We start from the raw sequence: 18,173 nt of genomic DNA on the forward strand, positions 1-18,173 counted from the left end.
GCATAAGAAAACATCACACAGTTTCTACCCTAATGATATGAGACAACAATTCTTATGCTTTTAAGGAATTTAGTATATCCTATAAGTCACAGATGCTGGCTTAGAATGCAGTTTAAAACACTTCTAACAAAGTTCTCATCAAACTGACTATCTGCCCAACTTTACATTGAAAATAGATCCAAAATTAAGCCTAAGTACTTATATTGATAACTGTACTAATAATATTTTATGGAATCCCTTCAAATGTGTAAAACTTTCCTCACCCAAATAAATACCCAAATTTCTTTATTATCATTAACAAAAGAGGAAGGCAAAATTGGTGTTCTAAAGTCATATAAGCTTACTATATTCAGGCAAACACATCTTCCTTTTCCTATTTGTACCTGTGCAAAATCAGCTTGACTAAGAGTTCTTAGGTATTTATAAAGAAGCGAAAAATTATTACGTGTATGTAAAAAGGTACATTTTTCACTTATGAGAATTATGTTATTCAAATTTTCATGTAACTTATGTAATATACCAAAAATTACATATACAAAATTACACATTTTAAAATATCACATATATATTTAACCTTGAAAGCCAAGGTTTTTCTAATTGGTAAATAAAAATTTTTATCTAAAAAATACTCAATTTGGCTATCTTTTTAAAATTAAATTGACTTACATTCCGAACAATTTTCCACAAAAAAATACTTTACAATTGCTTCATTTGTACCTGGAGATGCTGCTTGATAAATAATCTTATCACCTTCTCGCTCTGGCACTGCTGTATGACAGACTGCCATCATTGTAAGAAATTCACATATTATAGGTGCAGTCGGCTGTGGAAAATAAATACATAATTTAAGCCCTTCTCATGTGAACATTTTGACACCGATAGTAATATCACTTCATGTCTATTAAGAACATAGCTGTTGGCCAGATGTGGTAGCTCACACCTGTAATTCTAGCACTTTGGGAGGCCGAGGTGGGTGGATCGCCTGAGGTCAGGAGTTCGAGACCAGCCTGGTGAAACCCCATCTCTACTAAAAATACAAAAATTAGCCAGGAGTGGTGGCAGGCGCCTGTAATGCCAGCTATTCGGGAAGCTGAGTCAGGAGAATCGCTTGAACCGGGGAGGCGGGAGGTGGGAGGCGGGAGGCGGAGGCTGAGGCTGCAGTGAGCTGAGATTGCAACATTGTACTCTAGCCTGGACAACAGAGTGAGACTCCGTCTCAAAACAAAACAAATAAGATAAACAAACAAAAACCCATAAAAACATAGCTGCTATACATTGGGGGTGTGGGATTATAGCCAACTAAGAAGCCAACATCAATTATAAAGAAAATATGTTTTTTAATTCAAATTATTTTTCTACTCATTCATTCATTTTCTAAACGTTTATACAAGACAACTTGGTGTTGTCAAATAGAAATAGTACAGTGAGAAAGGCAGATGTAGCTGAATCTTGTCCTTGGAGGACAGGATAAAAATTCGAAGATGTTCATTTACCTAGTTGTAATTCCTGACCAGATTTAAATTTTAGGCATGCAATCTTACTGCGTTGGGGTTATACTTTGCGTTGGGGTGATAATGATTGAGGATTTTTCTATAATGTTTTGTCCTTCCTCTCCAAAAATGGTAACTTTATTCATATTTTAATGAATAAAAAATTATGAACAACTCCTATGTCCAGTGGACTCTTACAGCCTGAGAAGACAGAAGGGTATATCCTTTCTGCATGGAGCTCAGGGTTTATAGGAGAGAAGCCAGATATTTTAAATTAAATATCTTCCTGTCTGGCTCTCAATAAAGAGAAATGTCATTCAATTTAATAAAGGAAAAACATTTCTCTATGCTCTTGGGCAAAAAAAAAAAAAAAAAATAGTAATGTGAAGTGACTAGGAAGATATATCAGAACATTATTTGAAAAAACTGTTCAGGCTAGAACAGTGGACTAAACAGACATGGTCCCTGCCATGTGAAGCTTGGCGTTGTGGGGAAGACCGAACACAAATAAATATACACATATTGTTTACTTATAGCAAGACAAGCACTGTAAAGAAGGGAATATGCAAATATCATGTAATGTGACTTGAGCAAGTCTGTGGTTATTCTCAAGATAATGTAATATTTGAGCTGATGAAGTTTTAGCCTCATGAAGAATTGAGCAAAGTGCTTTCCATCAAGCAGGAAAGGTCGTAAAGAAGGAAAAAATGATGTGTTTTAGAAAATAAAAGGCAGCCAGTGGGATGAGGAGAAAGAAAAGGAGCTCAAAATGAGAGTGACAGCTTAGACAGGGGCCAGATCATGTTACTTTATGAATGAAGAGAGAAGGCAGAGAATAGGCTTAAACAGGATAGTGAAGGGACTTGATTTCCATTTGCATTTTTCAGCTGTCATGGGCAACAATAACTGGAGAGGAGCAAAAATGGAACCCAGGAGACTGGCCAGGAGGCTACCACAGGAATCCACAGAGTGGGTGCTGGTGGTCTGGACTGGGGTGGTGAAAATGAGGATTAACTGCAGCCAAAACCCAAGATAGATTCTAGCAATCAGTACTGACAAGGGCTTGGTGACTCAGAGATCTGGACATGGAGAGAAAAGAAGGCATCAAAGACAACCCTCTAATTCCTAGGAAGAGTCACAAGATAGATACAATATTGAATTGTATCCCAGAAGGTTCAATAATCATTTAAAATGAAACAATTTGAAAAGACAGAATACTGATGAATGATAATATTAAAACCAAATTAATAACAACCATGAATTAATGTTGGCCAAGTAAAAAGGATTTGGCATAGATTTTGATAATTATTAAAAATGATGATGAGGCCAGGCATGGTGGCTCATGCCTATAATCCCAGCACTTTGGGAGGCTGAGGGGGTGGATCACCTGAGGTCAGGAGTTTAAGACCAGCCTGACCAACATGACGAAACCCTGTCTCTACTAAAATACAAAAATTAGCTGGGTGTGGTGGCGAGTGCCTGTAATCCCAGCTACTTGGGAGGCTGAGGCAGGAGAAATGGCTTGATTCTGGGAGGCAGAGGTTGCAGTGAGCCAAAATCACACCACTGCACTCCAGCCCTGGCGACGGAGTGAGACTCTGTCTCAAATAAATAAATAAATAAATAAATAAAAGATAATGAAAGTAAAAAAAGAGAAATATATAAACAGAGAAGATAGTTCAGAGAAACATTCATTAGTTTTTATTCACCAACAAAAAGATAATGGTTTTATGTAACTTACATGATTATTTTGGAGATTTTCCAGCAATGATGAATCACTAAATGTTTTTTCGTCTCCAAACTGTGAGTTCTGCCTGAAGAGGGTAAAAAATAGAGTAAACCCAGTTCATTTATACCAGCCCACTGATCTATTTGTTAATGTACTTTATGAGTAAAGTGTTATGTCTCCAAACCCTTCATAAATTAAATGTAATTTGGCCTGCATTTCTAAATAAGACATCACAGATTTCATGATTGTATCATAAAATATATTCAAGCATTCTAAAATGTGAAAGATGTTTGCAGTGTAATGAAAAATAGTATTTTACAGTTCATTTTTTCTGGAGTTAAATTATATTGCAGCCACATGAAATCTGTAAAAATATAAAACTAAAACTATAAAAACACCTGGAACTGAATTTCTTCCACTTCCATAATATTTTCAATTTTTAGGATTCTAAGAATTAATGAAAGCTATTATACAAAATATTCTTCTATTTGAGTCATGAGAAATCTTTATATGTAGTGATGAAAACCATATGAAATATAAGAACATGAATAAACCATTTACGGATTATATCAACATCTATCATTAATATCTGAGCAAATATTTATAAACATATTACATTTGTTCTGTAAATATAAGAACAAATAATAAAAGTATGGAATTTTTGTGTTGTGGCTATCTTCAGATGAGCAAATGTATTATGTACTTCATACGATATAAATGGAGTCAATTATCTCTGCAAACTAGTTATCATTTATCTCATGGCCATACAATTTAATATAAAAATATTGAGATTCAAAGGAAAAACAAGGAACACAAGTGGGAATGTCAAAAGAAAAGGGTATAGTTCGCAAAATTTAGTGAAAATATATACATTTGAGCTTTAGTGCACAGAAGAAAATTTCAGATTTCACTGAGGGGAAAAAATGTGTCCAATACTAAACAATTATAATCCAGAAAGCTTTTAATCATAACATTTACAGGCTATAAAGAGTATTATCAATGTCAACATGTCAGATATCAAGAATGTCATATTATAAAGGCAGCAGCTTGACAGGATGGAAAACTCATTGAAGAAAACAGAATTTGAAAGAAGAGAACATACACAGTATCTTCAATGAAACACATTTCTCCAGTAAACTTAAGGAGGAAGTTAGAATGTTTATAATGGAACACATATTTACGTGTAGTAATTTGCTCTATTAAGTCTACAAATTGTAAGAAAATACATCTTTATTAGCAGGTAGTAGTTTAGAATGACCAAAATATCCTTGGGGGCCAAAGTGAACACGTCATCATCATCATTATCATTATTTCTCTAATTTTAAAGATGAGGAAAAAAATCTAAGAAAAAGATAGCATATATTTATCCTCCAAATATTACCATTTATTAAAAAGAGTTCATTACTTGGGGCTTTATGAAGTTTTCCTATTAAAATATATTCATACATGGTTTGTAGCTGTACTTTTCTACTTGTTAAACAAATGTCAAGGAATATTCGCAGTAACATCTTGCAAGAATTCTATTTTCTTTCCAAAGAATTCCAGACTAAAAGCCGTTTAAATCTGAAGATATGCCTTATTCATCTCACCAATAATTCTTTCATTTTATAAATCAGTTACTATAATTGACTTAATTTTCAAACATATTTATATTTGAGTAGCTCTGGATATGCAATTGAAATATTTACATGGACATACCCCATTTTCCATTCAGTAATGAAGGTTCTGTCAAGGATAATGCTAAAAAAGAACTCTTCTTCTAGAAAGTGACTTCCTTACCAAGATAATTTAAAAAAAAACCCAGAACAGGCTGGGCATGGTGGCTCATATCCGTAATCCCAGAGGTGATTTGGGAGGCTGAGGTGAACAGATCACCTGAGGTCAGGAGTTCGAGGCCAGTCTGGCCAACATGATGAAACCCCCATCTCTACTAAAAATATAAAAATTAGTCAGGTGTGGTCCCAGCTACTTGGGAGGCTGAGGCATGAGAATCACTTGAACCTGGGAGGTGGAGGTTGCGGTGAGCCGAAACTGCACCGCTGGACTCCACTCCAGCCTGGGTAACGGAGCAAGACTACATCTCAAAAACAAAAACAAAAACACGAGAAACAAAAACCGGAAACAACTCATCCTCTAATCAGACAGCCTGGGTTGGATAACTCAGGCATGGAGCTTCTACCACTCCTCTCCAAAATTGTACAAAATATTTACTTTTAGTAAAAATAAACAGATAAAATTTGCAAGCTCGTATCAGTTAAAAATAAGAACCATCACATTAAAAGTAAAAATAATAGGACTGTTAGTCAAACTTTCACAAATAAAAATGCAAGTCAACATCAACATTTGGTTACATCTTTGCCTAGCAATTTTTGAGTGTCACTTTGCTCCCAAGGAGACAATGACATGGTATTTTGCAAGAAGCAATAAGGCAGGGAGTATCACAGTTAAGGTAAGGAGAACAGAGCAGGGAACCCACAATGTCATATAATTTGCAGCTTCTTTAGGCTGACTTAAAAGTTATGACACATTGTAACTACTCATTTTCTGATCATACAAAAATAAGAATCTCTATAGCAATAAAAATTAAAATATTCAAAGAATATATGGCTTAATCAGTATAGTTGTCCTTGCATATGGCAGTATGTACTAAGACTTTTTTTTTAATTCAAAATTCATGTCAACAGGAGAGCCACCAGAGAAAAGGAATAAAAGAGCTGAATCCATACTTTTGACTTTGTAAACCAAAATGAACTCCAGATGGATCAATGATTTCATAAATGTACTAAAGACATGTGAAACTTTTTTTTTTTAAAAAAACTTAGGAATGGAAAAAGCTTAGGTATCATATATAATTCAGAAAACATAATATATAAATCTGACTACATAAATCTAAATATTTCTGCATAGCAAAAACTATGGCAACAGGCCGGGTGCAGTAGCTCACACCTGTAATCCCAGCACTTTCGGGAGGCTGAGGCAGGAAGCCTGCTTGAGGCCAGGTGTTTGAAACCAGCCTGGGCAATACAGCAAGACCTGCCTCTGCAAAAAATTAAAAAATTAGCCAGGTCTGGTGGTATGCACCAGCTGGTGGTGTGCAATCCCAGCTACTTGGGAGGCAGAAGTGGGAGGATCCCTTGAGCTCTGGAGTTTGAGGCTGCAGTGAGCTATGATGGTACCACTGCACTCCTGCCTGGGTGACAGAGGAAGATCATCTCTTAAAACAAAACAAAACAAAACACAACCAACTTCTGCAAGAAAACTCAAAAGCTAAATGACAAACTGGGAAAAAATATTTCCAACTTATAAAGGTTAATTTCCCTGGAATAAAAAGAATTACCAGAAATCAATTTACAAAAAGATCAACAATGTAGTACAACAATGAGCGAAGGATATAAACACACAATTCACAAGGAAAGAAATATAAATGGCTTTATATATACATTCAACTTTATCTCATAATGAGAGAAGTGAAATTTAAATGTATCATTGTGGCAAAAATAAAACTTGACAAATTTGTGCTGTTGTAATTGTAGGAAAATAGTAAAGCGTATATCATTGGTGAGAACATAAACTGTACAAATTCTAAAAGAAAAGCAATTGGGCAAAATTTAAAATTTAAAATACTTTGATTCAGTAATTCCAGTTCTAGGAATTTATATTAATTGTTTAACTGGTATAAAATGCTGTATGTACAAATTTATACTTTGCAGTACTTGTTTTTTTGTTTTGATTTTTGAGACAGGGTCTCACTCTGTCACCCAGGCTGGAGTGCAATGGCACAATCCTGGCTCACTTGGAGTGCAGTGACACAATCTCAGCTCACTGCAACCTCCACCTCCTGGGTTCAAGCGATTGTCCTGCCTCAGCCTCCCAAGTAGCTGGTATTACAGGCATGTGTCATCACTCTTGGCTAATTTTTGTATTTTTAGCAGACACAAGGTTTCGCCATGTTGGCCAGGCTGGTCTTGAACTCCTGACCTCAGGTCCCCACCCACCTCGGCCTCCCAAAGTGCTGGTATTACAGGCATGAGCTACTGCACCCAACCCCTACAGTACATTTTTAATAGCAAAGAGTTAGGAAACACAAATGCCCGTCAGTAGTGCTGCTTAAAAATATTGTGGTGCATTTACAAACAAAGGGAAGCTTTTTATGGAATATGAAAAAATCTCAAAGATGCACTGTCAAATGAAAAGCTGGTGCAAAGCAGTGTGTACAGTATGCTTCACTTTCTGTAAAACTGAGAGAAAAAATAAATGTACGAATATTTATAGGAGAGGTCGGTAAGGATACACTTGAAATTGGTCACACAGGCTGTCTTTGGTAGGGGAAATGGAGGGCTCTAAGACAGGGAGGGGATCAAAACCTTTTCTTTTACACTCTTTGAATTTGTAATATGTTAATGCATTGTGAACTTGAAAAATCAAATTTAAAACACGTACAAAACCCATCAGTCATGTGAAATATATAAACACTCTACCTATACACTAAACGCACGTTATACACATATACATATTACACTCATGCACACACGAAAAAGGCAGTATTACTTTAAAATAACATCGTTTTGTTGTTTGGGTTTTTGTTTTGTTTTTACAAAATTCATCACTTTAATGAGTAAGGAACAGGGAGGGCAGCTCACACATACCGCTAGAATGGGAACTCATGGTTGTGTACACATTTGAACACTTAAGCAAGCAGAATGACAAAGTACAAATTCTTTAACATTCCAAATGTCCTGAGTAGACAGAATTGTTTAACTACATAACATGCACATACAGGGAACTTCTTTATTTAGGAGCTGGTAGCCTGCACTTAGGGTTACACAGAGAAAAGTCTATTATTTTCAACACAGATCTAAATATTAGATTGGTGCAAAAGTAATTTGAGATTTTTGCCATTGAAAAACAATTGCAAAAACCACAATTACTTTTGCACCAACCTCGTATTTTTCACATTTAACAAGTTTTAAGTGGAAAAGTCAGGTTCTGAGTTTTCATATGTAGCTTTGTTTTAAACATGTTTATAACATGGATAGATAATGGGGCTATTAAGGTCATTTTCTGATATTGCGAGACAGTGCAAAATATATATGTAAATTCAAGCTAATATAGCCATTTTATTGGCCTAACGTAATTGAGTATTGGTTTGGGAGTGAAGAGACAGCTTGTTAGCACCAAGCCACACCAACGGGGACAAGCGCACTTGCTTTTTATCCAGCACGTGCAGGGCTGCTGCTCAGGTGGGGTGCGCACTGGGACAGGTGCGCACTGGGCCCCGGGCTGGCCTGAAGAGCACTTATGGTCTCCTCAATTCCATTTCAAAGTTCATCACAAGGTCCAGGGTCAATAACCTTTTCCAGAAAGAGTTGTAATGTGGGGCCACTCACACTGAGATGTACATGCCAATGGCTCAAAGGTAGGCAGCCCTCCAGACATCCCTCTGGGAAAAGGCCTGAGGTCAGCTAGTGACTCGGGGACCCCTGGCTTACCCTCTGATGTCTGCTGTTCCCAAAGTAGTCCCACTCACAGTGATGGCCCACTCACAACCTCAACCACCCTGACACTGGTCTCTGTAGTTACAACTTTTCTTATCGTATTTTCACAATTATCTGCCCACTCCAATGAGTGGCTTCATGAATTGGATGAGGTCTGTCTCTAAGACTTGTGAGACTTTTGTGGGGGGCTCGTAGTCCTTGGACACAGGGAGCCTCTGTAGGGAGCACCACCAGCTCATCTCAACAGGAAGTCACTGGCTCTTTGACTTAGACCTGCAGGGAGCTGAGCTCTGTGGCTCTTCCTCCTCTTGGAAGGAGTGGATCTCAATAGGGACCTAAAAACTGCTCCTAGCTCCCACTCTGCCTCCATTCCTCTCCCTGTTTGGTAAGACGTTCATGAGGCTTTCCTGTGCCCTCCTGTGCAATTCCATAAAGTATGGACCAGGTGTTAGTTGCACTAACACTGTAACACCTGAAGGTATTATAATGATGATCTAATGGTGGGTATCGTGACAAAAGTCTGGCTCTTGGAGCCCTCATCTTTCTGCTTTTTATAATCTGGTTCTTTAAGTTAACATAATTTTGATCCAATAGTAGAGGCTCAGGTTTCTTTTTTCTCTCAGATGTCAGAGGTGATGAAACACGCTGATGATATCTCCTATCTGTCTTAGAGTCTCTTCTATTTTGGAGGTCAGGTGAACACATGCCAGTGACACATGCTCTGTGGAATGCTTCACAAAGGACTTGGTATAAAGAACTGATGGAACACCACCTGTTCCATAGCCATGGCCATCAGCGGCAGGCAGAGATCCATGCTGGTGTCAAAGTTCCTTGCTGTGGCTGGTGTGAAGTGGAGGTGGTTGTCAGGGAGGAGGCACCATGCACTATAGCCTGTCTGCAGTGGGCACCCTGTGTGACCTTAGAGGTTCTCCTGGGGGACCCACTGCTGCTGCTGCTGCTGCTGCTGCTCCTGGGACCTCTGGCCTTGGGACCTGGCTAAGAAAGCATTGTTTTGGGGGAAAGTTCTGCACCTCCTGCTTTTCAATGGTACAATTGGCAGTAAAGTCAAGTCCACAGTAAAGTCCAAAAGTATGAGCAAGTGATTGAATTCAGTAATAATATTTTTGTTAGATACTGGTTTTGACCAAAGTAATGAGGCCTGGTTTTCTATGTGATATTGTTTGGCTGTGTTCCCACCCAAATCTCATCTTGAACTCCCACATGTTGTAGGAGGGACCTGATAGGAGGCAATTGAACTATGGGGGCAGGTCTTTCCTGTGCTGTTCTCGTGATAGTGAATACATTTCACAAGATCTGATGGTTATTACAAGGGGGAGTTTTCCTGCACAAGCTCTCTTTGCCTGCTGGCATCCATGTAAGACATGACTTGCTCCTCCTTGCTTTCTGCCATGATCGTGAGGCTTACCCAGCCACGTGGAACTGTAAGTCCAATAAACGTCTTTCTTCTGTAAATTGCCCAGTCTCAGGTATGTCTTTATCAGCAGTGTGAAAACAGACTAATACATTAAACTGATACTAGTAGAGTGGGGCACTGCTGAAAAGATACCCGAAAATGTGGAAGCAACTTTGGAATTGGGTAATAGGCAGAGGTTGAAACAGTTTGGAGGGCTCAGAAGAAGACAAGAAAATGTGGGAAAGTTTGGAACTTCCTAGAGACTTGAAGGACTTTGACTAAAGCCTGATAGTGATGTGGACAATAAGGTCCAGGCTGAGGTAGTCTCAGATGCAGACGAGGAACTTGTTGGGAAATGGAGAAAAGGTGACTCTTGTTATGTTTAACAAAGAGACTGGTGGCATTTTGCCCCTGCCCTAGAGATTTGTGGAACTTTGAACTTGAGAGAGATGATTTAGGGTATCTGGTGGAAGAAATTTCTAAGCAGCAAAGCATTCAATAGGTGACTTGGGTGCTGTTAAAGGCATTTAGTTTTATAAGAGAAGCAGAGCATAAACGTTCGGAAAATTTGCAGCCTGACAACGTGATAGAAAAGAAAAACCTATTTGCTGAGGAGAATTTGAAGCTGACTGCAGAAATTTGCATAAGTAAAGAGGAGCCAAATATTAATCCCCAAGATAATGGGAAAAATGTCTCCAGGGCATGTCAGAGGTCTTGACGGCAGCCCCTCCCACCACAGGTCCAGAGGCCTAGGAGAAAATGTTTCCATGGGCCAGGGCCAGGGTCCCCATTCTGTGTGCAGTCTAGGACTTGGTGCTCTGTGTCACAGCCACTCCAGCCATAACTAAAAGGGGCCAAGGTACAGCTTGGGCTAGTGCTTCAGAGGGTGGAAGCCCTAAGTCTTGGCAGCTTTTATGCAGTGTTGAGCCTGTGGGTACACAGAAATCAAGAATTGAGATTTGGGCCAGGTGTGGTGGCTCACATCTGTAATCCTAGCACTTTGGGAAGCCATGGCAGGTGGATCACCTGAGGTCAGGAGTTCAAGACTAGCCCAGCCAACTGGGGAAACCCTGTCTCTACTAAAAATACTTAAAATTAGCGGGGTGTGGTGGCACATGCCTATAATCCCAGCTACTCAGGAGGCTGAGGCAGGAGAATCACTTGAATCAAGGAGGAAAAGGTTGCAGTGAGCCAACATTGCACTACTGCACTCCAGCATGGACAAGAGAGCAGAACTCTGTCTGGGGAAAAAAAAAAAAAAAAAAAGAATTGAGGTTTGGGAACCTCTGCCTAGACTTCAGATGTATGAAAATGCCTGGATGCCCAGGCAAAAGTTTGCTATAGGGGTGGGGCCCTCATGGAGAACCTCTGCTAGGGCAGTGCAGAAGGAAAATGTGGGGTCAGAGCCCCCCCACCCCACTGAGTCCCTAGTGGAGCTGTGAGCAGAGGGCCATCCTCCAGACCCCAGAATGCTAGATCCACTAACAGCTTGCACCATGCACCCAGAAAAGCCGCAGACACTCAATGACAGCCTGTGAAAGCAGCCAGGAGGGAGGCTGTACCCTGCAGAGCTACAGGGGTGGAGCTGCCCAAGACAATGGGAACCCACCTCCTGCATCAGTGTGACCTCGATGTGAGATATGGAGTCAAAGGAGATCATTTTGGACCTTTAAGATTTGACTGCCCTGCTGGATTTTGGACTTGCGTGGGGCCTGTGGCCCGTTTGTTTTGGCCAACGTCTCTCATTTGGAATGGCTATATTTATCCCATGCCTATACTCCCATTGTATCTAGGAAGTAAGTAACTTGCTTTTGATTTTACAGGCTCATAGGCAGAAGGGACTTGTCTTGTCTTGGATGAGACTTTGGACTGTGGACTTCTCAGTTAATGCTGAAATGAGTTAAGACTTTGGGGGATTGTTAGGACGGCATGATTGGTTTTGAAATGTCAGGATATAAGATTTGGGAGGGGCTGGGGCAGAATGATATGGTTTGGCTGTGTCCCCACCCAAATCTCATCTTGAATTCCCACGTGTTATGGGAGGGACCTGGTGGGAGGTAACTGAATCATGGGGACAGGTCTTTCCTGTGCTGTTCTTGTGACAGTGAATTAAGTCTCACGAGATCTTATGGTTCCTGCACAAGCTCTCTCTTTGCGTGCTGCCATCCACATAAGACATGACTTACTCCTCCTTGCCTTCTGCCATGATTGTGAGGCTTCCCCAGCCACATGGAACTGTAAGTTCAATTAAACCTCTTTCTTTTGTCAATTGTCCAGTCTTGGGTTATGTCTTTATCAGTAGCTTGAAAACAGACTAATACACTATGTGACTCAACGTCTTTCTAAAGGCAATTACAAAAGAAGAATTTCAAAAACATTCTGTGAAATGGCTGCCTTACTAGAATAAATAAACTACCTGCCAAGGTGACTGCTTTGAAGGCTAACATTAATTTGGATGTGTTAGATCTCTTTGTTATACAGTCACACCTGGAAGAATGTTTTAGTGAGCCTTGCTTTTGCAGCAGAATAAATGAATACTACTCACTTCATACATAATTATAGACCAGAATGAAATGAGAAAATAAATAAGACCAGAGGATAGAAAATACAGTGCAGTACTATCCACTGATAGTGTGATAATACTAAAAACCCCAGTGAAATGACTAAGCACAGAACACTTTAAGGTGATCCTTCTGGGGAATCACCCTCACTAGCACTTACTTCAACAATTATTAACAAGAATAATGTGAAACTATATTAAACAGTTGAGAAAAAACAAATAATATGTTACTTTGGATTTGCTTCAAAATGATAGTGGGGGAAAGGCATAAATGAACTGGTCTTAAGTGCATATTATTGAAGCAGGTGGATCAGTACATCTGTCTGCTTTTGTCCATGCTTAAAATTTTCCACAACAGAAGACAGAAAATGATAAAAATAATTATAGAAATATATAGTTTTAGAAAATAAGCATATCTTTGGGCTACATTGATGTTAAGAATAGATTTACCCCTTCAATCCGAAGTGTTGATACTATCAATCTAGAGAAGTAGATTTTTAATAAAAAGGAATTAATCTGTGAGGTTATATGCTAGCTGATGGTTCTCAGCAATGATGAGAAAACCAGGTTAATTTGCAGTAGGTAGCTACTGGTTGGGAAATAGTTTTATCTTTATAAACTATTTATATTAACATACCTCAGCGAGTAGAGCTACAACCATCATCTGATTATCTTTAATGTTAACAGACTATGTGGAAAGACTTAATACATTATAGGTTTGCCTTCAAACTAAATGTAAACATGTAATCTACATGTATCTAAGAGGTAATTATGTTTTTTTAATTTGGCATTTTTGTGAATACTGGTTCAAGTAGGGCAGTAAAATACATATAAGCTCATGGGTTTTATACATGGAATTCAATGAACTTTACATGAAACTGAAGCTACCAAACAGCCAGATTGGAATGCCTTTTCAGATTTTGGATTTATAGAGTCATCTACACTCTTTACTCCAGAAGATCAGCATGAACATGCAGTCAGATGCCTGGAGCACAGGATTCAACTGGGATCACACTTTTGATCTTGGTTTAATTGGCAATGTGAAACCAAGTGGATGAGGTTGGGCAAATGCTCAAAGTTGTGCAAAGTTGTATGCCCTCATGCTAACTTTACACAAACTTGTTAAATTTTACCTGCTGAATCTGCTCTTGCCTAACACCACAAGAAATTTACTGAAAGAAATTCTAGGTTGAAAAATATTAAATGAAAATGAGAAATATCAAGGTAAACTGACTGAAATTTCAAGGATATCTTATGATCTAAAAAGCAGATATTCTTTTTTTTTTTTTTTTTGAGACGGAGTCTCGCTCTGTCGCCCAGGCTGGAGTGCAGTGGCGCAGTCTCGGCTCACTGCAAGCTCAAAAGCAGATATTCTTTAAAGTTATTTAGAGTCCATAGGATGTAATGTAACCGGTACTGTTTTATAACCAGGCTGATGTAGGTTTTGACTCTCACATCTACTTGTTTTTACAATTTGGGGCAAACTTCTTATTAGCTTCTCTGCCTGAATTTCACCAACTTTAAAATGGCCATGTCAAATATGTCATGAGGATTAAGTGAAAGCACCAGAACACTCAGTGTGGGCTTACTATGTGCAGACACTATCCAAAGCACTACACAAACAGAGCTCATCTAATCTTCAAAACCTCCCGATGATGCAACTACTATTATTATCTACATTCTTCCAGATGAGGACATTCAGGCAAAGAGTTAAGTAACTTGTTCAGTAGCACCAGTACAATGAAAATCTGAACTTGGTTGCTTAGTATCCAAAGCCCACATCTTTGATCACTCCACATAACCTTGGACACAGAAGCAGCTCAGGAAACACTTGTTCTTTCATTTTTGCAGGCCTATAGGTAATTACTTACTTTATAGATGGAGAATCCAAGTATATATTTAAAATAAAGCTTGAGGCTGGGCATGGTGGCTGACACCTGTAATCCCAGCACTTTGGGAGGCTGAGGCGGGCAGATAACCTGAGGTCAGGAGTTTAAGACTAGCCTGGCCAACATAGTAAAACCCCGTCTCTGCTAAAAACACAAAAATTAGCCAGGTGTGGTGGTGCATGCCTGTAGTCCCAGCTACTCGGGAGGCTGAGGCAGGAGAATCACTTGAACCTGGGAGGTGGAGGTTGCAGTGAGCTGAGATTGTGCCACTGCACTCTAGCCTGGGTGACAGAGTGAGACTCCATCTTAACAAACAACTCACTTTACTGTAAAAGTGCCTTCCCTATTGTTATTTTTTTAAAATCATTACTATCTAAGCTTATATGTAACTATAAGTAGAAATGTACAAGCAATTTATGACAAAGCTGACATTTCTTATTTGGAGTTACCTAGTTTAGAATATCAAGTTTTCCAAAAGGGTGTTTTACAAAAAGAACTTACTAAACTAGATAAAATAACATCCTCTCTTTCCAGCACCAATAAAAGTTATGAAACAACCTCTATTGAAAGAATATTTTGAATGACGTGAGTAAACAAATATCAATTTTTAACATTTCCTTCCAACGTTAAGAAAAATATGGAGAAGGCAATTTCTTGTTAGGAGTAACTGAGTTATTTTAGAGGATATGTATATCACTTCTACACTAATGAACAATATTTAAAATTAATAGAGTTATGTTAATGTTATAGAAAAGCAGATATAGTCAAAATTTTAACTACTTCTCAAAGGATTAAATAAGAGAGAATATATACAATATTAAACTTGAATTATCCACTAACAGTAAGATGCTTTGGTACATTTAAAAATATTAAAAATTACTTGTGTGTAGGTGTCAAAATGTATGACACTCCAAGCAATGGGCGTGTGGTGTCTCATCAGTTGTCACAAGAACCAAACAGCTGCCTGTCATTAACCCTAGGTGTTGTGAGATTTACTGAAAATTTTTACCAAATCTTCACTTCACTGAAATAAATTCCCTGTTGAAAAATATTTAAATGATGTTATTCGACTTCAAAGTATATTGAAAATGTGGCTTCGTCACCAAATACATGAGTAATATGAAAAATAAAAATGTATATAAATTCTCAGTTTTCTTTATAAAGTTACCAACATTAAAGGAATGTATTTCCTGAAATTTCATTTGCCCACCAACTTATGATGAATTATAGAAATATCAAAATAAATCTGCACTATCCAAGATGAAAATATAAATTCACAAAGGGGAGGAATTTTAAGGTAAAACCAACAGAAAACTCATAAAGTAGTGAAATTAAACCCATAAAATGCTGTCTTTAATGATGCCAAAATTAAATATAGTAAAGTTAACTCTAGTGCTTGGTAGCATAGTTTTCTAACACTTGGTGCAGATTTTAAAAATGTTCACTTCATAGCCTGCATACAGACTTATTAGAATAATCGTAAGAAACACAGAAGGAAATTTCCACTGCTTGGGTATGTTTCAGTAGCCTCTTTTGGTAGCTCTGTAAAGTACATAAGTAGTGGCAGAAGGTGGCAGTACTGAGCTAGAAAAACCTCAGACGGCTTCGGGAGCTGTAGCTGAAACCTGAGGTAGTCCAAAGCCCACACTCTGGAATTGATCATTAGACTTTATTATGAATAATGTAAAACTCTGGCAAACCGAATCTATAAACTACATGTTTCTCCATCAAAAATCAGGAATATTCAATAGATTTCAAGAAATATCTACTTTACAGCATTGTTACCCTAACTGCTCAGTAATATTTTATTTATATATATATATTTATATAAAAGAGAGTGAAACGTGTCTTACAAAACAATAAAATGCAAACCTTTTATAGGGATCAACGAGGTGGAAGGTTCTATAGAGCTTACCATTCATCAGGAGAGCAGCCATAATCCTCAGGTTCAGGGACATGGCTTCAGAAAGCAAGGAGAGAGGCAGAAAGAGAGGAAAAATAATCACAGAAAGGCTGGAAACACAAAACCACGAAGAAGGGAAGTATAAAAAGATGGATCACTGAAAAGTTAACAAAATGAACTTTTAGTTGAATCTGAAAGAATGGCAGTTAGTACAGCAAACAGAACATAATGATTCATGGTAGCTGAGCAGGTTTACAAAGTTATCCTGTAACTGTATAGTCAATTTGCCTCTTCACCACCACATTTACTGATTTTATCCACAAAATTCATAATTTAGTAGGAATTATTTCAACTTAGCAGTTGAAATGCTAAAGCCAATGGAAAATTAATCATATGTGTTATATAATCAGAATAAAGTGTTTTAAGGTAACAAACATGCTAATATCTTGAAACAAATTATCACACTAATAAAATTTGTCAAATACATTTTAGAAGTAACTTTGGCTACCATGAGATGATGGTTACTTCAACAGGTACATCAAAATAAAAGTTACCTGCATTTCTATAATTAAATGGAACCTTAGTTTAAGAGTTTAAATGATATTCAAAAATTTTCACTTAAACCATAATTCACTCATTAAAACACTATCTCAGACAGAAAACATACTCATCAATATCTTCTTTAATTTCATCCATTCGCTCATCTGAACACTAGGAAAGTCTGATAAAAGTATTTCATTTCAGCCAGTCATGTATTCAATTGGAAGGGGCCCATGATACATGACAGACCAGATTTTTTTATTTTCCATTTCTTTCATAATATAATCATATACTTTTCCTGTAAATTTATTAGACATGGAGTTTTAAAATGCAGAGTTCACTACAAATGAAAAGTCACTGTTATTTTTGACGAATATACAATAAACTTTGTTAAAAACTCATGGGATCCTTTCACTCCCTAAAAGTTCAATCTTTCATCAACCCAGCCAAGGCAGGGACTTCATTATTCCAAGGCACCTCTTCCACTACCAAAACATTAATTTGCTTCCAGTGCAGTATCCACTGTATCACTCCAATCACAATGGAGGTGGTCCCTTTTATACTCACTATTCTCTCTCCTACCAAAGGGCTTTTGTGCCTGCTTAAGAAGAACGGCTAATCAAGCCCTTTGTGGGCTGGACTCCAAGAAAAGGAGTTGGCGTGCTGCAAAGCTCTGTGGAAACTGGCTGCAACTCCATGTTTAAAGCAGTCACTTCTGATTAACCTCAAGGCTTGGACCCTAGCCCATGGACTGTGCCAGGGAAGGGCCTGGTACTACCCAAGCAACACTGTGCATGGTCCTGCCAAGCTGCACTAGCCCCGATCTCATACCAGGACAGGGGATAAAGTTTCCCAAGTCACACAGCTTAAAAGCTCCAGAGCTCAAGTGTCAGAGACCCTCTCCCCAACCCTGGTGCAGCCCTGGAAGAATGCTGAGCACTACCTAGAGCCTGATGAGCAGTAGGTGGCCTGCATACCTGCCACTGATCCTATATGCAAGTTTCCCTGTGATTGCTACTCCAGAAGCTCTGGTGTCTACGTGGTATCTGGCTTTTTGCCTTTGTATGTGCCAGTGCTATAAAATCTACCTGGTAAGTTCTTCACTTAATCAAATTCATTCTTAGATCTCAACTCCAGAATCACTTTCTTAAGG

At 38.3% G+C, this 18,173-nt stretch overlaps 1 protein-coding gene across 5 annotated transcripts in view; it reads right to left on the reverse strand.

The window, feature by feature from the left end:
- The window catches only part of ATP8A1 (ATPase phospholipid transporting 8A1), a 252,547-nt gene that overhangs the window by 145,438 nt on the left and 88,936 nt on the right, over positions 1 to 18,173 (reverse strand). For 3 of the 5 annotated variants that reach the window (XM_055246258.2, XM_055246259.1, XM_055246262.2), the window contains 3 exons: positions 16,493 to 16,537; positions 3,232 to 3,304; positions 718 to 823 (listed from right to left, as the gene is read on the reverse strand). In XM_055246258.2, coding sequence (XP_055102233.1) covers positions 718 to 823; positions 3,232 to 3,304; positions 16,493 to 16,537 — 224 coding nt within the window. The remainder of the gene's footprint in view (positions 1 to 717; positions 824 to 3,231; positions 3,305 to 16,492; positions 16,538 to 18,173) is intronic. The other 2 variants (XM_055246260.2, XM_055246261.1) reach the window with 1 other exon arrangement.

This window comes from Symphalangus syndactylus, chromosome 16, assembly GCF_028878055.3.
Source record: "Symphalangus syndactylus isolate Jambi chromosome 16, NHGRI_mSymSyn1-v2.1_pri, whole genome shotgun sequence".
Lineage (NCBI taxonomy): Eukaryota > Metazoa > Chordata > Mammalia > Primates > Hylobatidae > Symphalangus > Symphalangus syndactylus.